The 27892-nt window shown below is 41.1% G+C and overlaps 1 protein-coding gene across 12 annotated transcripts in view; it reads left to right on the top strand.

Annotated features, from left to right (window-relative positions):
• Positions 1-27892, top strand: part of rfx1a (regulatory factor X, 1a (influences HLA class II expression)) — a 119403-nt gene that overhangs the window by 71472 nt on the left and 20039 nt on the right. For 4 of the 12 annotated variants that reach the window (XM_038784641.1, XM_038784642.1, XM_038784640.1 and 1 more), the window contains 7 exons: positions 4055-4147; positions 12879-12974; positions 16297-16644; positions 18741-18844; positions 20465-20732; positions 22886-23067; positions 25655-25774. In XM_038784641.1, the coding sequence (XP_038640569.1) occupies positions 4055-4147; positions 12879-12974; positions 16297-16644; positions 18741-18844; positions 20465-20732; positions 22886-23067; positions 25655-25774 (1211 nt within the window). The remainder of the gene's footprint in view (positions 1-4054; positions 4148-12878; positions 12975-16296; positions 16645-18740; positions 18845-20464; positions 20733-22885; positions 23068-25654; positions 25775-27892) is intronic. The other 8 variants (XM_038784650.1, XM_038784647.1, XM_038784646.1 and 5 more) reach the window with 3 other exon arrangements.

Below are 27892 nucleotides of genomic sequence, written 5' to 3'. Positions count from 1 at the left end.
ATGTTTTCAGCCATTTCTCCTGGTTGTTTAACTCAGTATTGAGCCACATTTTTAAAGTATTGCCCATTAAGGGCTGTGTTATTTCTACTCTCCATTAATAAAGAGATAATGCCTTACTTTTATAGAATTCAGCGAATTAAAACCAATTTTATGACTTATTTTATTTTCATAAATATAGAGTACCCAATTCATTTTCCCCCCAATTAATTGGCAACTTAGTTTGGCCAATTCACCTACCCTGCGCATCTTTTTGGGTTGTGAGGGTGAGACCCACGCAGACACGAGGAGAATGCGCAAACTCCACACAAACAGTGACCCAGGACTGGGATCGAACCCAGGTCCTAAGTGCTGTGAAGCAGCAGTGCTAACTACTGTGCCATCTTGTTGCCCCACCAAGATGATAACTGCAGGTCTGTGCAATTTGACACTGTCAGCATTAAGAGCTTCCTGTAATAAAATGTTTTCATGCTTCCAAGCATCTTTCAGTGGACAATTGGCAATTCTCAAAATTGCCCTGTGTAGGAGCTTGTGACATATCGGAACATGTAACTGAACAGAAACTGAATGTAACGTAAGGTAAAGGTATATCATTGAAGACAAAAGATTTATTTTCCAGGTGGTTTGGGATCATGCTCTCAGGAAAAAGTAATATATCTTTGCTGTTTTGTTTAGCCCTTGTTTACCATGGGTTACGCAAAGTTTTCATCTGGGGAAGGAGCATTCGTTGAACTTTGTTGAGAACTACTTTCCCTGTCATTTGGATGGAATTTATATGCATACTTGAAAACTCCATTCTCCCCGTACCAGTAGATGATAGCTTTGAAGTCAGTGGGATCAAAATTGGGCGGAAGGTAAAGCACTTGTCAATTTGCTGTCACCGATCTTGCAATGTCATTGACTCAAAATCAAGGTGTTTGGCCATTTAGTTTCCAAAGCTTCAGTGTACTTTGATATAGTTAGCATTAAAAATTTATAACCGCCAGTGAAAACCTACCTGTAGTGATTATTTTTAACGCTTCCAAAAATCTTTAACTAGTCAACTAGCAATGGTTGGCTGTGGAAAATTGTCCTGAACTTAGGCCTATGATATATCAGAGCAAGTAACTGAACTGAAATTGAAAATATATCTTGAGCAAAAGTTAGATGCAACATGACCCTCTGGAAACACAGACGCCATTATTTTCAACAACTGACAAGTCAACTTTAATTGTAAGTAGATCACCAGAGTCTGTAACTTTATTTTTAGTCCGACCATAGTTTTACAAAACTAGTGCTTTGAGCTTCATTATAAGCGTTTAACGATTTGGTCACATATTCCACATCAGCAATGACTGACAATTCAGTTTTGAGTGTGTGATTTACTGCTGCATGTACAGCCAGGTTCAAAGGCTAAATTGATTCTGTGTGAACAGTGGAACTCAGATTAGACTAATGTTGGGCTAATAAGTAAGGTGACTGCGTCTACCTCACCCACTACCCCACTGTGCAATCGCACTTGCATCCAGCAAGTGATTTAATTTCATCACATAATTAACTCTTAGGTCTGAATATGAGTACATCGCTTACTGTAATTGATGGCTCAAGCAATGCAATTTTGAAGGATTCCACATGAATTAGCTTTTAACACGGCCCTAACTATCCTTGGGAAACAAAGTTTTTATGGTGACCATTTCCATTAACCCATTCCGGCACCCGAATTGAGCTGAACTAGAGTAAAAATGAAAGAGAAGTTTAGTGCGTTCTTTTTTTAAAATGTTTTTTTTATTGAGTTTTCATATTTTATATACAACATATTACAAATCATTAGAGAAGAAAAAAAAACACGCAAAAATTAACATGTATATTTACAGGTAAGCATCTTCATAATAACAATTGTGATCGCCCCCTTTGGCCGGCATACATATTTTACATTCCCCAATATGGCCGAGGCACATGTTTATAGGCATTTATTTATAGTTTGGTTTTGGGCCTTAGCTTGCCGTCAAACCCCCATAACGAACCCCCCCCCCCCCCCCCCCCCCCCCCGGCCACCTTCCCCCGATTCCCGTCCATTTTCCCCTTGGCCACCCGACTATTCTTCCTCTTGTTCGTTGGCCACAAACAGGTCCCGGAACAATTGCATGAATGGCTCCCACGTTCTGTGGAAGCCGTCGTCTGATCCTCTGATGGCGAATTTGATTTTCTCCATTTGGAGAGATTCCGAGAGGTCGGACAGCCAGTCTGCAGCTCTGGGCGGTGCTGCTGACCGCCAGCCAAACAGGATTCTACAGCGGGCGATCAGGGAGGCAAAGGCAAGGGCGTCCGCCCTCCTCCCCAGGAATAGATCTGGCTGGTCTGAAACCCCGAAGACCGCCACTATCGGGCATGGCTCCACCCTCACCCCCACCACTTTGGACATAACCTCGAAGAAGGCTGTCCAGTACTCCACAAGTCTGGGGCAAGACCAGAACATGTGGGCGTGGTTGGCCGGGCCTCTTTGGCACCGTTCACATCTGTCCTCCACCTCCGGGAAGAACCTACTCATACGGTTTCTTGTTAAGTGGGCTCTATGTACCACTTTTAGTTGCGTCAGGCCGAGCCTTGCGCACATGGAGGTGGAGTTGACCCTATGCAGTGCTTCGCTCCAGAGTTCCCACCCTATCTCCATCCCCAGGTCGTCCTCCCATTTCATTCTTGTTGCGTCCAGTACGGTGTCGTCCCTTTCTACCAGTCGGTCATACATGTCGCTACAGTTCCCTTTCTCTAGGATACTTGCGTCCAGTAGGTCTTCCAGTAGTGTCTGTCGTGGCAGTTGTGGGTACGTCCTTGTCTCCTTTCGTAGGAAGTTTTTGAGTTGCAGATACCGTAGCTTGTTCCCCCCAGCTAGTCGAAATTTCTCTGTCAGTTCGTCCAGTGTTGCGATCCTGTCGTCCGTGTATAGGTCCCTGACTGTCAGTGTCCCCCTGTCCTGCCTCCACCTTTTAAAGGTGGCGTCAGTCAGTGCTGGTGTGAACCTATGGTTGTTGCAGATGGGAGCCTTGTCCGACATTTTGATAAGGCCAAATTGCTGCCGCAGTTGGTTCCAGGATTGGAGGGTGGCTGTCACCACTGGGCTGCTGGAGTGTTTTTTGGGTGGGGATGGGAGTGCTGCCGTGGCGAGGGCCAGGAGGGAGGTCCCCATGCAGGAGGCCTCCTCCGCACGCACCCACTTCTGGCTTCTTAGTGTGTTCTTGCTCATCCTCTCCGTCTCTGTTAACATGGTGAAGAGTCCTATACAATATGATTCTTGTAGGAGCTCCAAGCTGTCACTCCAAATGTATAAATTCTTTGAAAAAATTACAATCAAATAAAGCTGTTATTTACTGGCCATCCAAAATTTGGTTTCTATGGCCAGCCACTGGAAATTTGGATGATTTTCTAAAATTTTAATCTGCAAACAATTTTAGTTCATGGCTGATTATTCAATGGAAAATCAGCTCTGAGGACTGCAGTAACATTTCTGCCCAAGGTATGCACCTCCTCTTGGTGACTGCACAAAGCACACGCTAATTAAGATTTTGTAGTTTACTTTGCTCCTCTTGTCAAAAGAGAATGGTTGGTGATGTGTTTCTGTGACTGGAATATAAGTGGGATATTGGGAAGGAGCATTTGACCACCTGTTTGAAAGTCAGCAGACAGGACAAAACTGACCTATTAAATCTGGCACTAATTTACTTTAAAGGAGTAATGTTCCTGAATAAAATGTGTAATGATAAAATATCTAAATTGCAATCCTACTGTCAATCTGCCAAATTAAGTTGTGTTTTGTACATGAAACTGCATCACTTTACCCAATTTTTAAGAGTATTTTGCAAACATAAATTGTCATTTATCACCCAGTAGTGATTAATTTGGTTACTAACAATTTGCTTACTAACAATTTTCAAATGACAGAAAGCAATTGTTTGTGTTGAATGGGAAGTTTAGACTTGGGTTGGGTATGTATTTTGACTGAATTTCCTTATCCACATTGCAGTTTTTACAGAGTGCATTTCAAGTTGGATTCTCTATAATGTATTACTTTTCTCCTGAGCAGAGGCTTCTAGTACAGAATGCTGTGCAGTCGAAAGTGGATCAGTTCCCGCAGCTCCAGCTGCCGGGAGTCCAGCAGGTAGCAGTAATGCATCAGGTAATAGTTTTAGTGATGTTATTTAGTCCGTAAATAGGGATGCCACAAATTCTGGAAGTAATTTACTGAAAATGTTCTTGATCTATGACTAATACAATTTCACTAATACAGTGAAATATCATAGTATTAGTGATTAGATTTCAGAATATTTTGCGCCATATCTATCATGGTTACTGTTTCAATTATCCTGACCTTATTATCATTACAATGAAAGGAGCAAAATAATTGGTATGGTTTTTGTGCAGTTTCAGTAATAATATCAATCCAAATTGGATACCTTTCTATATTATGGTAATGCGAATCTAGCCTTTTGGAGAACATGGGGAGCTGTTGAATATCGTGCGTTTTCCACAAGTGATTAAATTTGTTACCTGAGAATTATTTGTCTTGTAAAGCCATATTTAATAGTTCTCTGACACATTACTTCATAATGTGAAACCATTGGTGAATTGTCATAGGTCACCTTTCCATTTGCAGACATTCACTTTATAGGTTTACATGTGACCAATGGCCATTTGAATGACGCACTGAGGTGCCTGGAGCTTATAGAATCGCACTCAGGCGGGAAATTATAGAGAGGATAAAAAGAGGGGGGAAAATTGTCAGAAAATGGAGGAAGAAAATATCTATTCTGCAGAATTCTCTGTCGGCAGGATCCTCCTGCCCACTGGCAGAGGAGCCACGCCCGCGGGTTTCCCGAAAGGGGAAACCCTTTTGGCCGGCTGCAGGAATGGAAAATCCCACTGCCGGCGGGGCATGCCGTGCCGGAAAACGCGGCTGATGGACCGGGGATCCCACCCATTGACTTTCGTATTTGTTGTCTTATGAGGATAGGTTGGACAGGCTGGGCTTTTTTCCATTGGAGGTTAGAAGGCTGAAAGGTGATTAGATTGAAGAATACAAGTTCCTGAATGGTCTTGAAAAGGTGGACGTGATCACTGACGTCTCTGATGGAGAGGGTCCTTTCGCTAACTGGGTAGGAGGAAGGTAGCATGTCCAGCATTTATGGGCAGATTCTGTAGGAGGATTCAGACCCACAAGGCAAAGTGGGAGAGGGAGTTAGGATCGATAGTGGATGGTGAGGCCTTTCGTAGGGTGAACTCCACATCTTCATGCACACGGCTTGGCCTGATCCAGCTTAAGGTGGTACACAGGGCGTACCTGACCAAAGCTAAGACGAGTGGCTTCTTTCCGGAGGTAGAGGGCAGGTGCGAGCAGTGTTCCGGGGGGCTGGCCAACTACACACACGTTCTGGACTTGTCCCAAATTGGTAAGCTTTTGGGTCTCTTTTTTTTTGGCACCATGTCAGTGATGCTGAATATTGATCTGGAGCCTTATTCTCTGGTGGCCATTTTTGTGGTGTCAGACTCTCTGGGGCTGAAAATGGGGGTCAAGGGTGATATCCTCGCCTTCACCTCGTTGATTGGTGGCCTGCTCCATGTTGGACCAATGCAATGGAATTCTGCTCAGTTTTAAGTATACCAGAGTATTTGCATTTTCACGTCCTGGAATCACTCGATTATTTATTTTCTCAGAGGATGAGTGTCCACTTAAGTGAAATTTCAGTGACATATACTTGCCCAACCTTTTAGTTTGCCAAGCTATTACATGAGCATGCTATCCTCAGGAATTATCTCAGAAGTATATAGATGCCTGCCCCAGTATAGAAGTCAAATCACAGAAAATGTTTGAACTCACAGTCGTTGTTAACTTGGTGGTGGCTTTGTGATGTCACCACTGAAATATATGCCTTACATAATTTTAACGGAAAAAAAGGCTCACTGGCTTTGATTTAATTATCAGGCAAGTAGAAACTTTTTCACCTGTAGGGCAAATTTAACATCAAGAAAATCTTGCATCTAATTTCCAGTAAAAAGGCAAACGATTTATTGGGTTAGGATGGCAAGTGGCATTCCACACCATTGGAAAAAAACATAGAACAATAAATTAATATTAGATTAACACGAGAAGAGGTGTTTAAACAATAGTTAAATATTTTAGAACAATAGCTTTAACGGAGTAGTGAGCAACATTGTGGTGTTTTTACTAATAGCTAGGCGCTGTGAGGAATTTGAAAGTTATGGATAATGCGTACAATGAGAAGCAAAAGACAATAGACAGTGAAGACGTCAGGCTCAATTTATAGTGCTAAATCTACATACCACAATGATAAACGCAACAGTATAAACTGTGTAGGCCATCTGTTAAAGCACTCATGTTAATTTCCAGCAGGAATTTTGCAGACTCAATATACTTCCATTGCACAATATTATCATGAATACTGAATAGTGCTAAGTCTGCTTTATCTGTTTCATAAGATAAATTAAACTTGTGAGGCCAGTTTATACTGAATACCCTAGATTTCTCCAGCGCTGCACTGCCTAAGGTTGCGTAATGACTTTCTTGTTGGATTGTAGTGATGTGATTAACTTTCAACGAATGTTGGTGTCCCTCTATGTTTAGCCAATGTAATTTGCTCTATACAAACAAAATGCAGTGGAAAAATGGTGTAACCATTAGCTTGGATCAACAGGTACTGATTTTGCACAATTTTGCATGCTATCTTGTTTCAGTACTGTTCAGGTTAGGGATTTTCAAAACTATTGTTTGTCGTTTATAGGTGTGTGACTAACTAAGTTTCCTATGCCATTAATAGGTTTATGAGTTTAATTCCTGTTGAAAATACTTTGTTTTCATTTCATTAACATGTTTTCATTTTGCTTGGTGTTTGTTCCAAATATTCTTTAATCTCTGGAAAATTACGTTCCCCATTTGAAATTCTAATTATTTACTTATGGTCACCTAATAGATCATATAATTTCACAGCACAGGAAGAGTCCATTCAGCTTATTGTGCCCGTGCTAACTCTCTGAAAGATTTACCCATTCCGTCCCATTGTCCTGCCCTTTCCCTATATTTTTCAAATCTGAAAAACCCCTTCCGGTTTGTAAGCTATTGCTATGAATTCCGTTTCTATCGCTGTTTCTGGTCAGGCATTCCATGTGGAAGAATGCTTATTTTTTAAATGTCTAATCTCCCCTTTATTTCTTTGGTGATAATCTTAAATTTATTTCACTAATCGCTGGTTTTTTGAGCAATGCAAATTAATTTTCTCATTTAGTTATCAAAGCCCTTCATAATTTTGACAAAAACACATCAACTTTCCTCTAAACCTTTTTGTTTTGATAAGATTCACCTCTCCTAACTAAACCTGTCATTCCTGGTATAATTTTAGCGAGGTTCTTTAACCACCCCTCTTTGTACTTGATGTTATTCCTAGAGTGGGGAATTAAGGTATCCTATTGATCCCATTTTGTAGATTTAAAATTTGACAATCTGCAATATTGTAAATAGCTCACTTCTTTGTTTTACTTTACTTAATTAAAGCCTTGAACATTGCCAGTTTAAGGTAAATCTATTTATGGATGTGGATTCATGAATATCAATCGGTTTTGAGTAAAACGGAATGTAATGCAGTATAGTCAAATTATGAAATATCTTCCCCTTTTAATAGGGGGTGGCACTGTTGGCACAGTTAGCTCTGCCACATCACAGCGTCAGTGACCTGGGTTCAATTCTGACCTCGGTGGACTGTCTGGGTGGAGTTTGCACATTCTCCCCGTGTCTGCATGGGTTTCCTCCAGCTGCTCCAGTTTCCTCCCACAGCCCAAAGAAGCACAGGTTAGGTTATTGGCTATGCCTAAATTGCCTCTAATGTCTAAACGGTTAAGTGGGGTAATTGGGCTATGGGGATAGGGTGGGGGCATGGGGACTCTTTCAAAGGGTCAGTGTAGACTCGCTGGGCGAATGGCTTCCTCCTGCACTGTAATGATTCTATGAACCTGCTGTGCGGAATTGGCCGCTACATTTCCTATGTTCATTCAGTGGAAGAATTTTATAAAAATTGTGTTGAGCGTGATTTCTAACAGTTCTGTTCACATTTTAGTTCAAAGTAGCCAGTGAGAAACATTATGCCAATGTCCTCTTGGGATGCTTTCTTGTTTTGATTGTTATCAAGGAAACTGTATTCTTCACATTCTGGAATTTGTACACTACAGCAGAACAAGACATTTAATGTGATTCCATGTCAGTCTTTGAGAGATGATCTTCAGAATAAATTATACTTCCTTGCAACATTTGTTACATTTTATGCTACGTCTTGAATTCTTGACTGTTCTATTTTAATTGTGGATTTGCTTAACTTTTATACTACAGACATATTTAATGTAAAAGTTTACCTTCCAATCCCCTGTATTGTTTGGTGATATTTATTTTGATAATTATTACACGAGGGGGAACAAATATAATTTTTTTAATGTTTTTTTTCCTGGTTTTTGGGCACTGGATTTCCCAGAGTTTTCTTGGGAATTCCCAGAGTTTTGTTGGGAATATTTTTTCTATCATCACATTGATGTGTTTATGAAAGAACAACTATGCGTTATTAGCATGCTAATCTTTGTGGTTGCTGTTGAGAAGAAGAATTGAGAAATAGTCACTAGTACAGATACTCTGCATATTTTGTATCTCATGATAACTGGTAAGTTCATATTAAAATTCCCCCTTTGATTAGTGTAATTTATGAGCTCCATAAGGAGTCCGTTGAGTGTAGTGCCAGAACAACATTGCAGGATTTACAAAACAAGTAATTAACTATTCATTACATTTTTTTCTTGACCTGTTGGTGAAACATGTGTAATTTTGCATGGAAAACAGTTATTTTTTCCCTGTTTTCCCAGAAAATAAGTGACTTCATCGGGAAACTAGTGAATTGATTAGAAGTAATTTATGGGCCCAGCTTTGAACTCGCGAGGATTTTCAGATTTGATTCCTTCTTAAAATGTAACTAAACTCATTGGATCAATGTCAAACTTTTATGTTTTTTATCTGCCAAACATTAATTCAGTAGATTAAATTTTCTGTGCATAATATTTTATGCCTCACTTGTTGAATTATTTAAGTGCATACCTAAAATTATATCTAACGGTATTAATATTAGCATACAATTAGCATGTACAAGGTAATTGAGATCTGTAATCCTGGTGTATTTCTGGCAATTCTTCCCTGCGCTGTCTCCAAGGACTTGCCATCCCTTTAAAGTATGGTGATAGAATGGATATATACTGCAGCTTAGGTATAATTAGTCATTTATAAATGCATTCACAAAATCTCTTTGCTTTTGAACTCCTGGGCGTGATTTAACAAAAGAAAATACACCGGAAATGCCCTCTATCTAATGGCATTCTGGGTGTTTTATGGCCGCGGTGGAACATCCCGCCTAGGGCTCACTGAGCCGCATATCCTGCGTTGAGGAGATTCTCCCAAGCGCGACCTACGGACTTCCCCGTCTAACTCTCCAACTCACTGCTGGGGGATGCTGCTTTAACCCATCCCCCACCACCACCACCACATGCCAGCAGGGCACTCCCAGGCTCGATCCCTGGCATGAGCAAAAAGCCAGCTTGGCACTTTGGCACTGCCAGCCTGCACCCTGACAGTGCCACCTGGGCACCCAGCAGTGACAGGATGCCAGCCTGGGGCCTCTGATCATTTGGGAGACCACCCACTCCCCACATTTTGCCCGAACAGGGATAAGTGCCAAACACCGCTTGCTTGGGGGTGAGTGGCGGGTCTTGGCGAGGCCAATAGATGCCAGGTGGTCGGTCGATCTGGCATCAGCATAGCTAATCATAGAATTTACAGTACAGGAGGCCATTCGACCCATCAAGTCTGCACCGGCCCTTGGAAAGAGCACCCTACCCAAGCCCACACCTCCACCCTATCCCTGCAACCCAATAACCCACCTAACCTTTTTGGTCACTAAGGGCAATTTAGCATTGCCAATCCACCTAACCTGCACATCTTTGGACTGTGCCAGGAAACCAGAGCACCCGGAGGAAACCCATGCAGACACAGGGAGAACGTGCAGACTCCGCACAGTGACCCAAGCTGGGAATCGAACCTGTGACCCCGCAGCTGTGAAGCAACTGTGCTAACCAGTGCCGCCCTGAGTGAGCTTTTCAGCTCTTTTAGCTATGTGGCCCAGGTCACGATGTCTCACAAGATCTCGTTAGATCTTGCGAGGCGCAAAGACCGTCGGGAACCCTGGGTGAGGCCTCTCCCAGGATCTGAATCATGCCCTCTAAGCCTCTATTACAAAGTGCTCCCATAAACTTTTAAACAATTTTTAACTTGCCCTCCCACCTACAATAATATGTTCATTTGAACCCTTGTATCTCCCTTTCTCTGCACTCACTTCAAGATTGTTATATTGTAATTTCTCATTCTTCATCTCAGAATGTATTGTTTCACCCCTCTGCTTTACATTTTGTTTGCCATTTATGATGCCCGTCTTCTTGCTGTCATAGTCCACGTACATTAATTCATAGTTTATTTTAATTTAAAACTTGTGCACTGTAAATTAAGCAATTTGAAATCATGGTGCAGGGGATGATGGAATACGACTGAAAGTATAAGGGCTACCCAGTTCCTTCATGGAGATGATTCTGAATGTAGTGGATCAATGCATGCCTATGTAAAGTGAAATCACCAAGCTTAAAGGCACTTCTCCCTGGTTGAAAGAAACTACTAAGCAACACATAAAGAAAGAATGCGTGAACGAAAATGGCACAAATCTTTCAAAAGCCGCTGAATATTGGAGAGGCACTTGAAGTTGAGAACCGCAGATGTTATCCTGTTTTTCAAACAGGCAGAAAAAATGACTTCGGAAACAACAGATGAATGAGTTTGATGTTCATTGCAAGTATCATTAAAAACTCATACGAAAGATGTCATGAAATATTTTGATAGAAATAAAATCAAAAAAGATAACCGATATGTATTCAGGAAAGAGAGGTCTTGCCAACCTAATTTATTGGTTTTCTTTGAGGATGTGGCAAAGGTTAAGGCAATAGATGTGGTGCACTTAGATTTGAATAAGGTCGCTGATACAATTTAAGTCTCTTCGATTGGAACGGTTGGTACTGAAAATAAAGAAAGCTGGAATCAGTGGATACATTTTGCAGTGAATATGTAATAGGTTGACTGTAATAGGTTGGAACAAGGATTGTCATTCGTGTTATCAATCGGGTCCCAGAGTAGTCTGTTTGGGATATATTTTGTTTGATATCTTCCTGCTCCTCCCAGCTCTACATTTAGGATAGGTCTGTTCCAAAAACTTTGCTTGTAGGTTTCTGGTGGTCTCACAGTCTGGTTCTCCTGAGTGAAACTGGGCAAACCAATCTTGCATTGGGGTTCTCAGACATCTGTAGGCCTCTTATTTACATTTGCAAAGGTGTTTCAGGTGTTGGCACTTCATTGCAATTTTTTGTCTTAGAAATATGAACACCTGTTTGCTTCCTAAAATATTGGGGGCTGAGTAAGCCATTTAGAGTCCGGATTTAAAGACCAAGGCCAGGATTTTACAGCCCTTCCCACCGGAGGGATATTGCGGCGCTCCCGAATTTAATGGAGTTTCAAATGGCTTGCTACATCAACCATGAGGAGACACGCCACAGCAGGGCTATACAACCCTGACCCAAGTTTCAGAAAGCTTCCACCACTGGTGCTTTTCTCACCTTGCATTTGAGTCTGTCCTAGACTATTGTTAACAACTAATTGCCATGATTAGTTAACAACCCTAGTAATGTTGAATTTTGTATGTTTGTTATCAAGAAGTTTAAAGGTTTTTTTTCAACGAATGGGAAATCTGAAAATCTATGGATCTTGCTATAGATCCTTATAGAGCTTATCACATGTACTTGCTAACTGCTTAGATTTATTTTGAGCCTTCTGATTTGGATTTGGATGATTCTTGTCCATAATTTTTATTAAAACACTTCTAGTTCAGTTTCATAAACAGACATGCCATCTGTTTGAAAAGTGTTTTGCTAAAGCTACATAATGCAGAATATTGGAAATATTTTTGTTTACCTAATGTGATGCAGTACATAATAATAATCTTGGGGAAAGATTTACCCCTCACCACACTCCTAATCATTGTTCTTGAATCCCTGGTACAACAGTATTTGTGACCAGGCCTTTGACGAACAAAGTTGCCAAAACAAAAGTTGCAAACAGCAAAGAAAATGAGAAGAATCAGCATACCTATCCATAGACCATTTAGTCTGTTCTTGTATTACTATTTGTTATCTTGATAGTTTGAATGTGTTTGATAAAGTTAAAAGAAAAGCAAAGTGTAAGGGAGGAAATCTTCCATCCCCTCTCAAAAAACACTTTGCAAATCATCTGCTTAGGATGTGCTTCCTCCAAATTCTGTTTTTCAGTTCCGCTTGGACCTACCATTCCATATCTCCTCTCTGCAGAGAACTGCTCCCTGATGTCAGTCAGAGGAGCATTGGAGAATGGCACCAGAAGAATTTCTGAAATTCAGCTTTTCAGCTGATCCTGGCTTCTCCCAGCTCAGGCATAATTGAGGTGACAATCTCTGAAATCCCGAAGGAACAATTACTGATGCTCCTAGAGTTCACACCAGAAGATCTAGGTTTATCATGTTCTCAGTTTTATCTCTGCTGTGCTAAGGGAGGAGGAACTAAATGCAGCAGTTTTGAAAACACTTTGTTCAGCAATTATTTGGCTCACCACATGGCAAAGCAGCTCTCGAAATATTAAATATTTGACATTGCGGAAAATAAACTAAGAAAGTGAGGTGATCCTTTGATAGCTGACGGTCTCGCTCAATGCAGAGTTAACAATTTTTCTCTTGCTTTTGCAGAGATCTGTTGTCCAAACAACACCGCAGGCTGCTAAAACCAGCCAAGTTCAACAGCTATCAGTACAAGCGCTGCAGCAAGTTCATGTTACTCAGGAGGTATGTGGTATTATTTAATTTCTCATCTCCATTTTCACAATTTCTCTGCTCAAATTAATTCATAGAACAAATTATGGACACTACTAATTTTGTTCACTGTTATGATTCCATTTCAAGAAATATGGAATGTGGAGTATTACATCTGGATGACAGAATTCTGGCTACCATAAATTATGAGGTGAAGAACAGGCACAGTCTCACGTGATACACAAAATCTTACCCATTTGGCAAAATAATTCTGTGGTTGCTGAATGATGTGGCAATTCACTTACATCCTATTTTAGCTAATAGATGACTAACCTAGAACAGAACATTTCAGTGAGATTATACATATTGAATATTTTCTTCATCATAAGGCAAGCAAAGAGTTTCATCCTGATCCGATAGGGACAAGACTTCACTCATTTCTCTCACTTTATAAACTTCATCCCATTTTTCTTCCCCTCTGCTGAAAAGGCAGTAACTAATGCCAAAGTACCGTTCTCTTTATCATAAACAAAAATGCCATTGTTTTTGCATTGCCAAGTTACTGTTCAAACAGAGGGATTAAGAGCTGGCGACATCACAATTGAGCTTTAAGCATCAGGCATGAGCTGAAGTTTCTGCATCAAGGGAAAAAACTTCAGATTTTCTTCTCCGGTTCTAGCTTGGAAACCACCCATTGCTGTTCTCCTGGCTTTGTCCTCCGATGATTTAGTTAACTCAATACACACCAGGAAGCAAATATGCAACTGTTTATTAATATAATAATAATCTTTATTAGTGTCACAAGTAGGCTTACATTAACACGGCAATGGAGTTACTATGAAAATCCCCTAGTCGCCATACTCCGGCGTCTGTTCGGGTACACTGAGGATATAGTGCAGTACCACACAACTTTTACATTTAACAACAGCCTTGCACAAATTTGGCCTTTTGAGCTTCCCCCAATTTTCCTTACCTCACCTTTAGTGGCCGTTCCTTCATTTGCTGGAGTTTCTCTGCCTAAAGGTTTCCATCGCACCATTTTAATCCTATTCCATTGACCAATCTTTCAGTCGCATATCCTAATATTTCCTCATGTGGTTTGGTGTAAAATTTTGATTGATACTGTTGCTGTGAAGTGCCGTGGGACATTCAATTATGTTAAAGGGCCCATGTAAATGCAAGTTGCTATTGAGCCTTTGGTACATTTTTTTTTCTATAAATTTAGAGTAGCCAATTATTTTTCTTTTCCAATTCAGGGGCAATTTAGCATGGCCAATGCACCTAAACAGCACATCTTTGGGTTGTGGGGGTGAAACCCACGCATACGCAGGGAGAATGTGCAAACTCCACACGGACAGCGACCCAGGGCCGGGATTCGAACCCGGGTCCTCAGTGCCGCAGACCCAGTGCTACCCACTGCGTCACACGCTGCCCACTTGGCACATTTTTTAATACTTTGAGTTGGCTTTAATATTGTTTTGTGACTTAATATGTATATTGACTAAATAACATGTCATGTTAAAGAAGCCTGCACCCTGACTTGATGGTCTGAGTTATAAGGAGAGGCGGGACAGGCTGGGACCTTTTCCCCTTGAGCGTAGAAAGCTTAATGGTGATCTTATAGAGATCTATAAAATAATGAGGAGCATAGATAAGGTAAATAGTCAATCTCTTTTCCCAAAGGTAGAGGAATCTAGAATGAGAGGACATAGGTTTAAGCTGAGAGGGGAGAGATACAAAAGAGAGCAATGGGGAAATTCCTTCACACAGGGTGGTGAGCATCTGGAACGGGCTGCCAGAGGCAGTGGTAGAGGTGGGTACAATTTTTTCCTTTAAAAAGCAATTAGACAGTTACAAGGGCAGGGTGGGTATAGAGGGATATGGGCCAAATGCAGGCAAGTGGGACTAGCTTAGTGATAGAAACTGGGCGACATAAACAAGCTGGGCCGAAGGGCCTGTTTCCATGCTACAAACATCTATGACTATGATTTGGTACTATTCTTTCAAATAAAATTAGATATAGTTCAGGAATAAACTAATATCCACTTCTTGGAAGAAAATGCCACATTGCAGTAATTAATGGCCTTTTAAAGAGACAATGTGTTCAGTAGTTTTACTTGTTGAACGATTATCTATTAATTTCAATCAATTACTTCCAGACGATGAGTTAGGCCATGGTAGGTAACTCAACACCTCAGCGTTAATCCAGGACTCAAATCCAAGTTTATCTGAATTCATCCAGACGGGACTACATTTCCTGCAAAATTGGAAAATTCATCATTTCATTGCAAGCATAGGTTTTGTATGATAGTTGAGTCTGAAATGAACAAAAAGAAGCCAAACCTATTGGAGCTAGGACGTGTTTTCACTTGAGTAGCTTTCTGACATTTATTCTAATAGGCCAATTCTAGCTCTTGGTTTGATGGTCTCCGGATTGTCTTGGTTTGAAATGAACAGACTTTCGGAGTTTAAAATGACATACAGAGTGGTCTGCACTGGAATCTCTCAAAACTAAACGCAAACAGCTACTATACTTAAACTGTGCATGTAGACAAAAATATCTATAAATTAACGTACTATTTGGCATACACTCGACTCTTCGTAGTCATTTTCCTTTCCACCGGAACCTGTAAAACCGTATTGACAATTATTTAAATAATAGCTCCTTAACTTTTGTTCTGTAGTAGTTCAGTATTTTTGGTGTGTCTTGACACCCAAGATCATTGAATTATTCCCATAGGAATGAAATAACTTAATTTGAGAGAAGCAGGATATTTGTAGAGTTGAGTGCCTATATTGGGCAACTGTTCAATTTTTTTTTAATGTTTCACTTTGTGCCAACTATACAGATAATTCTCCCTATAACCTATGTAGATATGATAGTATTATAAAGTGTATATCAGTAGTTTCAAAAATTCTGTTAAAGTATATAGTGAATTTTATGTCAAAGATGAGGGATGACCATGCTGGGAAATAGAATTATTTTTGTATCTAATATTATCAGTTTACATATAGCAAGATTAAACACTGTGACTCTTTTGCCTATCAGCCTCCCTACACCAACCTGTGTATTTTCTATTTTCCAAATTAGCTACACTACTGAATTAGATTTTACAGTTTAAATTATGAGTAATTTTATACCTTATACCTGAGTACCTTAGGAGTCGGTTTGAGATATTTCAAAGTTAATACTTGGGGCCTTTAGGATCCATTAGAAAGGTCATCCTATATTGGTCTTCATTGGTCCAGTTTCATTCAATGCTGGCATGTTCATCCATCTTCTGCTCTTGTGACTGTATTCTGGTAGAGTAAATTGATTTAGTAAAAAAAATAATTTGCTTATATTGTACACTAGAGCACGGAGAATGAGATTTCCAGTTTGATAGAGAAAAATCAGAAGCTGCAGGTAGTTGCCGATTCTCCCAGCTCAAAGAACAGTATTCATGAAGAACATCAGTTAGGAAACTCCCAAGCACTGAGTCCAGAACATAAAGTGCACGTCTTGCACATGATGCCTTCTACCTCAGCACCAAGGGTCGAAGTGATTCGATTTACTCCCCAGCATCTTCCCAGCACAGAGCAGAAAGTGATTATTGAGCAGGTTCCATTTTTCTCCATGTTACCAGCCAGCCCTGAGCAACGAGTCAAGGTCCAGCGAGTACCTCAGGCACTAGTTTTTGGAACAGGACCAACTGCTCTTAAAGTAGGTCAAGTAAGAAATGATCATAAGGATAAGCAAAAGCCTGTGTTATTCAAGTTCCTTAAAGATATTTACTGTTTGAAAGTTGTGCTGATTTTCTTTGTCTTTCAAGTATTGTATTTTAGTAATGAGCACAATTTATTTCTGTTAAGGGAATAACTAATTTTCCTAAACTACATTATGTATATTTTAGGAACAGCAATATTCAAATTTGACTCTATTATGAGGCTCCCTGAAAATGCTCTCGCATTGTCTGGGACCCCTGCCCACAGATTTTTCAAAACTGTGTCGCCAACCCAAAGAAAAACATCCCCTGTTGCCCTAAGCATTTTCTTCAGGAAATAGAAACAGGAGTGTTAACCAACAAAAAGTAGAATAATATAGATCAACAAATTCCTAACTATGTGCTAAGTTGCACTTTATGTCTGACCAGAAACAGAAGAAAGTCTAATGACATGCTGGAAACCTTAGGATTCATTGGCTCCCATTTGAAATGATCTGGTACTCAATTTATCAATATTCACTCTTCAAGGGTGTTCATTCATAAAGTGAGTTCCTGAAAATTTGCGGCATATTTTGAAATTTAAAAAGTATTTTTAATTGTTTGCAATTGGGGAGAAATTTCGCGTGGCCAAACTGCCGACCCGGCACATCTTTTGGGTTGTGTGGGGGTGAGACCCACGCAGACACTGGGAGGATATGCAAACTCCACACAGACAGTGACCCGGGGCTGGGATCGAGCCCGGGTCCTTGGCTCCGTGAGCAGCAGTGCTTACCACTGCGCCACCATGCCTCCCGCTGAAAATATGGATTAAAGTAGTAAAACCTGATGACACTTCATCTGGATCAATTTATTGCATTTGTCTCATCTGAACTAAGGAAAGCATCTCATATTGGAAGTGCTAATATGTTAAAAGGTTGGAAAATTGTGGCTCAATTTCTCACGTACATTGTCATTGGATGAGGCTCATGACTGACAACTCAGCATAGTAGTAGCATTATCCTAATTTTTTATATATTTAAGATAGCAACTATTTATTCTAAGCCCAAATGCTGCAAGACCGGGACAATATCCAGGCTTGGGCTGACAAGTGGCAAGTAACATTTGCTCCACACAAGTGCCGGGCAATGACCAGCTAAAACATCAGAGAATCTGACCATCGTCCCTTGACATTCAGTGGCATTACCATCACTGAATCCCCCACTATCAACATCCTGGGGGTTACCATTGATTCGAAACTGAACAGGACTAGCCAACTGAAGACTGTGGCTACAAGATAGATCAGAGGCTGAGAATTCTGCAAGGAGTGACTTGCCTCCTGACACTCTAAAACCTGTCCACCATCTACAAGGCACAAATCAGGAGTGGTGAAATACTCTCCATTTGCCTGGATGAATGTAGCTCCAACAACACTCAAGAAACTCAAGACCATTCAGGACAAAGCATCCTGCTTGATTGGCACTCCATCCACAAACATTCACTCCCACCACCGTCGCACAGTGGCAGTAGTGTGAACCATCTACAAGATGCACTGCAGGAACTCACCAAGGCTCCTTAGCCTTCCACTATCCAAACCCACGACTGCTAACATCTGGAAGGACAAGTGCAGCGGACACATGGGAACACCACCACCTGTAAGTTCCCCTCCAAGCCACTCACTATCCTGGCTTGGAAATATATTGCCTTTTCTTTGCTACTGCTACATCAAAACCCTCCTCCCTCATGTTACTGTGGGCGTACGTGCACCAGGTGAACTTTAGCAGTTCAAGAAGGCAGTTCACCGCTATTTTCTCAAGGCCAGTTGGGGATGGAGCGACGTCCACATCCCATGAATGAATTTAAAAAAAAACACTGTTGCCATATGATATTGGATGCCTTGCAGTCTTCAAATATTTGTACCAGAAATGGTACAAAGTGGTTCCTCCCACCAGCACCATTATACATAGAGGCTAAGTTATCTCCTTTAAATGGGAAGGCCATTATTAAAAACAGTGATCTAGCAATTTGCTTCAACGCAAATGTTTTGATGTTTTGGTTTATTAATTAGCAAAATGGTACACCCTAATAGCTTTTTATTCCTGATGACCTCCGTATTTAGGTTCAGCAGTTACAACAGGTCCCAGTGCAGCCAGTTCAGCATGTCTATTCGAACCAAGTGCAGTATGTAGAAGGGGGTGATGCCAGCTATACAGGAAGCACAATGTGAGTAGAAAGAATGCCTGTCAGAATACTTCAAGAACTGGCCAAGGAATGTGCATGTTCATGAAATTTGTGTTATTTTTAAGGGTATAATTTGTGTAAACTATGTGATGGAATTAAAAGGAACATCCTAAACCCTGAGGACCACTAATAGGTAACTGTTGATCCATGTGAATGAATTTAATGTGGGTCATTATCCTATCATAGCACATGAACTGCACCAAGAGAGCAGTGGCATCATCACGAAGTGGTCAAATTTCTTGAAGGGAAGGAAACATCACAGTAGAAGTGATGTTAAAAAAAAATGCCACCCAAGATAACAACTTTTAAAAACCAATAATCGCACAGTAAACTGGTCTCTACATAATAAAGGTGAAAGTTTCAGGATTTGAACAAAGTCAACAAATAATCTGGTTTCTGCGGTCATACAGTGCATAATTATGAGCGAGGACAACAAGCAAAACCACAATTGAGATGCTGAATGTTGATTTCAGTAACTATGGTTGCATTGTAAAGAAAACAGAATGGGTAACTTTCAGTTGGAGATCACCCACCACTGACAAACCAGACAAATTTAATGTTGGCCACTTTGCGATGATCTATTCCTGACCTCTTGCACATTCCCAATTTTAGTTGCTCCGCCATTGGCCACTGGGCTTTCAGCTGCTTAGGCATAAACTCTAAAATTCTCTCCTCAAACCTGTCCTCCTCTCTACCTTCCCCTCCTCCTGTAAGATGCTCCTTACAATTTACCTTTTTGACCAAGCTTGGATCATCTGGCCTACTATCTCCTCCTGGCTTGATGTCAAAAATACCTTTATTTGTATGCTTTTGTAAGGCACTTCAGGATGTTTTGTACTTAAGGGTCCTATTTGGATGAAGGTTGTTGTGAGCTGCTGATGCACTTCTAAATATTTAATCCAAATCCCTGTTTGGAAGACCGATTTTTGCTGTTGCAGGCTCCTAGTGTAATGTTAATATTTGCTGCACGAACATCTGTGCAAGTGCGATACAATAGATTTGCATTATAACTCCTGCTGACAAACCTCCTTCTGATTGTAGTCACCAAAAAAGGCTTTATTTTAACAATTTATTTCAAATTATTATAGGACGTGTAGAGGAACTGTTACTGGGCTGTACCGTACTTAAACCTGTGATGCTCTCAATTTGTAATTGTTTTAAAAAGATACTTTCCTTTTCCCCCCCATTTTTTAAACCTTGTTTATGAAAGAACTTGCATTTATGTAGTACATTATCATGTCACTCAGGGCATTCAAAACTTCATATTCATAAATTATATGCAATGTTATAATAAATTGTCGGAGCAAGCATATTTTGAAACTCCAAATTAATTTCATGTGCTTGGTACGTGCATTTTATATTTTTGCCCTAAAAGTGCTTACTATGTTTTAGAGGAAAGTGAAGATCTGTAGAACAAATTAGTTTGAAGAACTGTATGCCTCTCCTGGGCAACCAGAATAAGACATTTAACGTAGAGCCTCTAATATGATTTGTTTATCTTTATTTCACAATAGTTTTGTAATGCTACGCACCTAAATATAAGTAGGCAAACTGTCACTAAAGTCATCTTTGTGGAACCGCTGCCATACTTTCTCATTTCAGACGTTCAAACACCTACCCTTATTCAGATACTCAACTGTACAGCCAGAACACAAGCGGGAGTTACTATGAATCTCAGGGGACACCAAACCAGGTTGCCACGCCGGTGACTTCGCAGAACGTGGTCAGTAGTGGAACGGTGCCAATGTATGTCACGGGAGGGCAGATTGTGGCCAACCCAGGAGGAGGGACCTATGTCATCCAGGGAGGTTACATGCTGGGGAGCTCCAGTCAGTCTTACAGTCACACCATGCGTGCCTCTCCAGCCACAGTGAGTCACTGGTCAACCTCTTCCAAGTGCTGACTCCCCTGGGTTTTCTGTTTTGTATTGTTCGATAAGGGTGGTCCTGTAGCACAAACGTTAGAAACACCTGCCTCCCAACCAGATGGTCAAAGGTCTGGGTCACAGGATTGCCTGTCGCTCTAAATTGCATGCCACTTTTGAGACCAAATTTAATCAGTTTTCTGCTAGATGTGATGTATTTCCAATTTGCGATGCTCTTTTGGAAAAAAATGCTGAGACAATGAACTTGCAGCACTGCAAGTGTATTTTCTGGCTGTTATTTCATGGAACAGCATTGACAGCTGTGGTAGAGAAAAACTGCACACCAGACCATCCTAGTCTCCAGGCTGAAGGATGCTATCTGTGGGCGAGCAGCACCTTGGATAAAATTGGGAATAAATATAATGTAAACAACATAGATATATTTTCCAGTAAGCGTTTTGTTATTCGTGTTTGTTGTGCATTTAATATGTAAGATAATAACCGCTTTGAACATTATGTGGCTGTATCCTGATTGAGAGTTCTCATGATATTATGACTTGCAAGAGTTGACACCTCAATGTTTTATGTAATCATTTGAACACTCAGTGCTATAGCCACAAAGATACTTCCATTCAATATAGATAAAAGCAAAAAATATATTGTTGATTAATGGTTTGCTGTCTATCTTTCATATTGACCATCAAATCAAATATCCTGATAAAATGTAGATGAATTTTGGTGAATCTTCTCAGGAAAATGTGAGTGGAGGGGCCAGAGGAAGTTCTTTCGGAGTGTTACAAGACGCTCTGAAAAATGTAAAAGCATTTATTCACAGGCACAGTGGGTATATTGTACTAATGTTAATTAATTGTGACTGTATTAAATTAACACCGTGTCATCTAGGACCCATTTATTGAATTGGACCACCTTGTAGAAATAATAGAATATTATAATTTTTGTTTCCAATTAAGGGGCAATTTAACGTGGCCAATCCACCCACCCTGCTCGTCTTTGGGTTGTGGGGGTGAGACCCACACAACACGGGGAGAATGTACAAACTCCACACGGATTGTGACCCGGGGCTGAGAGCGAACCCTGGTTCTCAGCGCCATGAGACAGCAGTGCTAACCACCGAGCCACCCTTAAATAATAGAATATTACCTTGTGCAAGGTTTTGTAACAGGTACTGAATTGGACATTCTTAGGAAATACTTCATCGAACTGTGTAACACAAAATACAGTGCGCAAGGCACTGATATTTTTCTGTGCAAAGCCTTGCATTTGATTCAAAATCAACTGGAGTGCCTTGTATACCTACCAGACTATTTTAGTTATTGGAAGAAACAGAAAGCTTTGTAACAATTGTTTTACTTTTGTTTTATTCTCATGAAACGCAAAGGAATCACCTCTGTGCCTGTGAAGCTAATGTCATCAGAGACAGTGACAGGTCGTTAGTGTGTGTGTGTGTGTGCATCTTATGCCTTCAGAAAGAGCAGTCAGAGGGACATATACAGAAGAAAGGCAATGAGTGGAAAGATTTACGGAAAGAGGGAGAGAGAAGAGACAAAATGAGTGAGAAAAGTAGAGGGGTGCAGAGGGAATGATTGAAAATCAAACAGAAGGAGACAGAATTGTGAAGCATGAACACCAGGATCAGATTTTCAATTTTACCCTCTTGCACATAAGAAAGATGTTGCGATTTGGCTTCCCAAATATAGAAACTACCCAATTTCATTCCCACCAAGACAATTAAAAAGGACCGGTTTCTGTAATAGCAGCTGACCTCCGACACCACTTTATGCCCAGGCAGCTAGTTGAAAATCTACCTGACTTTATTTTATTATTTTCTGTGAGTGATGCATCGGCAGACCAATTAGTTATTTAATTTACCTGTGAAATGCCACACGCTCTCTGAGTGAATCTCCAAGAAATATTCTCAGGCATGAACAATTGTCTTTAGTTTCGCTCCTGTGGATTTTCAGTCTCTTACATTGTAAAGTTACTTTACTGTTGATGTAGTTCTTTTTCAGTTGCATTAAACAAACGTAAAGTCTGACAAACTGAACATTTTCTTAACTTGAAATTCCCAATAAAATAGTGTTGCACGGAAAATGATGGATGAAGCTGACGAATAAATCATTCTTCTTGTTCTCACACAGGTTCAGTGGTTATTAGATAACTATGAAACAGCAGAAGGAGTGAGTTTGCCTCGAAGCACTCTATACTGTCACTACCTGCTACACTGTCAGGAGCAGAAACTGGAGCCTGTAAATGCTGCTTCATTTGGCAAACTAATACGATCGGTATTCATGGGACTCCGGACCCGGAGACTTGGCACACGGTTAGCTTTCTCTATCCTTCTTGCAGGGCCTTCAGTGTAATTCAGACTCCACAGTCAAAGGGCATTTCAGAAATCATTCATTAAAATTGAAGTGTATGGACTAACATTGAAAACATTCCAGTGCTCAAATGTAAGTTATCTTCATCTCTGCTCCTGTTCCACATTCAACATTTTGAGAACTTGACCATGCAACTTTCAGCAAAAACACATTTTCATGACGTGACATTTGTAATGATTTAACATAAATTTGCGATTTCTAACTTTGCAACACGGGTGGCGCATCATTCGACAGATGCTGAAAATCTGGAATAAAAACAGCAAATGTTGGAAATCCAGCAGCCATGAATGAGAGAAACAGTTAGTATTTCAGTTTGATTACCTACTGGAAAATACTGTGATTTAACAGATTTAAAGCAGGTGCAAGTGCAGAGAGACTGAGAGGATGGGAGGAGTAGCTATGTGATAGGGTGGAAAGCAGGACAGATTAAACGACAAAAGGAACACTAGGGCAAGGTAAAGGGAGATAGTTGTTGGACAAGTAAAGAAACAAAAAATGGATCTCGAAGAGGGTGCAAAATACGGATAGACATCTAAATAAATCTTCACTAACAGCTGCCAACCAAAAAAAAGTGGGAGTGGAAGCTATGATCAGACATGGTTAAACTCAGCTTTGAGTCTGGATGGCTATAAAGTGCCTTATCGAAAGATCATGGGCAGGATTCTCCGGTCTGCCAGCCATGTTTTCCGGCGCCGCGCAACCCTGCTGGCAGTGGGATTCTCCATTCCCGCAGCCAGCCAATGGAGGCCACCCTACGCCGTCGGGAAACCCCCCCGGGTGCGGGTGAGCTGCCAGCGGAGTGGACGATCCCGCTGACGGAGAATCCCGCAGGAGATGTTCCTTGAATTTATATTGAGCTGCATTGGAACAGTATAGGAGGCAGTGAAAAAAAAAGAGATGGGAGTAGGGTAGAGAATTAAAGCAGCCCCCGCTGCTAGCAGCTCTCTGACGCAGTTGTTTGGCCTGCCAAGTTGGCAATTTTTACCAGATGACCCCAGCAATATTTATATTTCTTTATGCAGTAAACTGGAAGTGCATTATCACCTAGAAAATTTTCACAGTGAGCTAGCTGTTGAGAGAAGGAGGCCTGGAACCAACAGCTAAAGGACTTATTGAACTGGCATGTAGAAAATAACTTTTTACTCTAAGGATAATAGAACACATGATAATAGAGCTGAAACAAACGATTCAGTACAGTATTCACTCTTCCCTTTAAGTTGGCATTGTATGTTAGCACCACTGTGTGGCCAGAATAGGTACTGCGTGTACAGATTGGAATGTCCACAAAAAAGTCTAGAATAAGTGGAAAAGAAATTCTAAAGAAACCAAAAAAGGATGAGATGAAATCTTAGCATAATCAGTTGCTTCTTTTCTGTTAGGTTTGAACAAATGTACGGTATTAAACTGGTTGCCGCATTAAGCATAGTCTTTGCAATAAGTAAGTAGGAATAGAGCTATTTTATTGCAAGAGCAAATGTATATAAAAGGCTATTTATTAAAAGTTACAAAAGAAATGCATGTAAGAGAAAATTAAAAGACTGCACAACTGGAACTAGGAGGTGTTGAATATAATTATGAATTATTTGCAGCCATTTTTCCTTTTATTTCTTGTTTTCATTTGGAATTGGCAGATGGGTTCTGAATTGACTTTTATTTTAATTATTGGAGTACCCAATTACTTTTTTTCCAATTAAGGGGCAATTTAACGTGGCCAATCCACCTACCCTGCACATCTTTTTGGTTTGTGGGGGTGAGACCCACGCAGACACGGGGAGAATGTGTAAACTCCACACGGACAGTGACCCGAGGCCAGGATTGAACCTGGGTCCTCGGCGCTGTGAGGCAGCTGTGCTAACCACTGCGTCTCCCCGCCGCCCTTCTGGATTGACTTCTGAGCGATATACGGAGTTCACCTCAGAGCTGCAGACCAGCAGCACCTTTTATGCTGATTTTAAGCAACTCCTGATGCTGCCAATACGAATGTTAACCACTGGGATTAGTCAGTTTATGGCTCGGAGTGTTTAAAGTTAACATCAATAGGAAGGATTTGTTTATTACTTCAAAGAATGTTTTTTTATTCGTTCAGGGGATGTTGGCGTCACTACAAGACCAGCATTTATTGTCCATTCCTTCAAAATGCAACTGCTTAGCATTCTAGGGCATTTCAGATGGTACTTAAGTCAACACATCATAAATAGACTAAATTGGGTATTGGTGGCAGGTTTCCTTCACTAACGGGCATTAGTGATCAGGTGGGTTTTTCTAACAATCTGGTAGTTACATGTCACCAATACTGATACTAGCTCTTTATTCCAGAGTTATTTAATTAATTACATTTAAATTCACCACCTGCCATGGTAGGATTTTAATTCATGTCTCCAGATTATTAATCCAAACCTCTGGAACACTGGTCCAATAACATAACCAGAATGTGAGTGTACCCTGAATGCAAGTTCAGATACCAGAAATGCATTTTCTAAGAGGTTACCCCAAGCTTACTCTTCAGAAACCATTTTCCTTCATTTATAGGGGAAACTCAAAGTACCACTATTATGGGCTTCGCATTAAAGCAAACTCACCACTAATCCGACTGATAGAGGATCAGCAGCATCTGGCCATAAGGCAACAGCCATTCACACAGAAACAGAGGTGAGTGAACGAGAGAGGGGTTCCATTTATGCTGACGCAGATGATTCTGAATCAGTAACAGATTCAGATTAGGGAAGTATATACCTTTGAGATAATGCTTTCATTTCCAAATCAAAGCTGTGTCTTCTACTTTCATGGTGATATCCATTAGAGCGTCCAAACTTTACAAACACCTGGGGTAGGATTCTCCGTTATCTGAAATCGGGAACGGCAATCGGGCGGAGAATGGCTCCCGACGCCAAAACCGCGGCAGGTGCCGGTTTGACACCAGGTCTTGATGCTCCGCCCCCTCCAAATCGGCATCATCGAGATGCGCGGCACCTGCAGTTGCAACCCCGTTTGAATATCATCATCGGGCCAGCCCGCGATGCTCCGCTTCCGATGGGCCGAGTTCCCGATGGCGCAGGTCACGCGTGGTCTCAACGGTCGTGAGCCTGGCTTAGTGGCTGCAGAGAGAGAGAGAGGGTGTGCACACAGTGTCCAGTACCGCCATACTCCACTGAGAGCAATGCGCTGGCCGGAGGGCTTTTGCCAGGGCTGGGGGGAGTAGTGGGGGGTAGCCAGGAGGTGGGATGTGGGGTCGGGGTCGACAGGTACCCGGTCCAGCACAATCAGCGCCATCTTTTCGGGCCCGATCGGTGCGTGTGTGGGGAGGTGTAGGCATACGGGCGGCTGCAGCTTGTCAGCTTTGTGTGCGTCCGTCAGGGACCCGGCGATTTCCCCCACTGTTTTTCGCAGGTTCTGCAGGTTTTTCACAGTGCGGATCCGCCTTTGGCGTCAGCACTTAGATGCAGGAACGGAGAATCCAGCCCCTGATTCGCTAAAATGATTTTTAGTAACTCTCTGTCATTGAAAGGAAACACTCATGGGACTGTCCAAATGCCTTATTCCAGAGTCAACTAACCCATCAGCTTCCACTAGCTGCACTTTGTATTTGCTTCAGGCGATTGTTTTTAAATACAGCAAAAAGGACATTAAGCAAGACTGGAAGTTACTCAGTTAAAAGCAAATTGCTTAACCTCAATTTTCCTCCTCAAGGAACCGTTTTTCTTGATAAATGCTGCATGATATTTCCTACTCACCAGGCTATTTGACGAATCCTGCGTAGGAACCATTCAGAACCTTGAATCTGTTTAAACAGATGCTAACTGACTGATACCTCACTCCATTTACCTACCTGTGCTTGGTGTGTCTTGATATGTTTAACTAACAAAACTCTGTCAATCAGGTTCGAGCTTTCACAGCCTTTTTAGAGAATGAATTCCAGGTTTCTACTATCTTTGGTGTGAAGAGTTGCTTTCTGGTTTCCCACCAGCTCTGAATTTAATATTATGCTCCCATTTTCTGGATTCTGCAAGCAGAGAAAAAGCTTATTTTTTTGCCTTCCACAACAAACCCCTTTATCATTCAAAAAATCTTGTTTGGATCACACCTCAACCCTCTAAAAGCAAAGGAATGCAAGCTAAGTTTATACAACTTATCCTCATAATTCGTCGTATGATTTGATAGATTCTGGTGCGTCTTTGCTATACCTCTTCCAAAGGCAATGTGAACCGGGATCTGACCCAAGCTCTGTATAGCTGTGAATTATAGCCAGCTTGAGTTCAAGGCTAACATTCCATTTGGCTTTCCTTTTTGATTACTTTGTTTTACCAATCTGCAATGGTTGCCGATTTTCTGTACATGGACTCCCGCTAGACTTTCGCAGCTAGTAGTTTCTCACCATTAAGAAAATATTCTGATTTGCCTTTCTAAAATCAAAAGTGGATGTCCTCATATTTGACCACATTGCACACCAACTGTTATAGTTTCATGCACTCACTCACTTCGTCTGAGTCCCTTTTGTAACTTCCTACTCCCCCTCATACAAATTACTATGCCTCCTAACTTGGATATACAACTCTTTATTCCTTCATCCAAGTCAATCAAATCTAATTATGGTGGAAAGATGAGGTTCCTTGGGGAACATCTCTGGTCACATTTTGTCGATCCTGAACCGAGAATTCTAATTTCTTGATTAACTTGCCATGTCAGTAGCATGTTGAGCATCATGGTATCCTGCAATTTGCTTCCCACTGTTATTGTAGTCAAAAACTGTGAACCTGCTAATATAAGCAG

Source organism: Scyliorhinus canicula, chromosome 25 (genome assembly GCF_902713615.1).
Source record: "Scyliorhinus canicula chromosome 25, sScyCan1.1, whole genome shotgun sequence".
NCBI lineage: Eukaryota > Metazoa > Chordata > Chondrichthyes > Carcharhiniformes > Scyliorhinidae > Scyliorhinus > Scyliorhinus canicula.
This window is presented reverse-complemented; position numbering and strand designations above follow the sequence as displayed.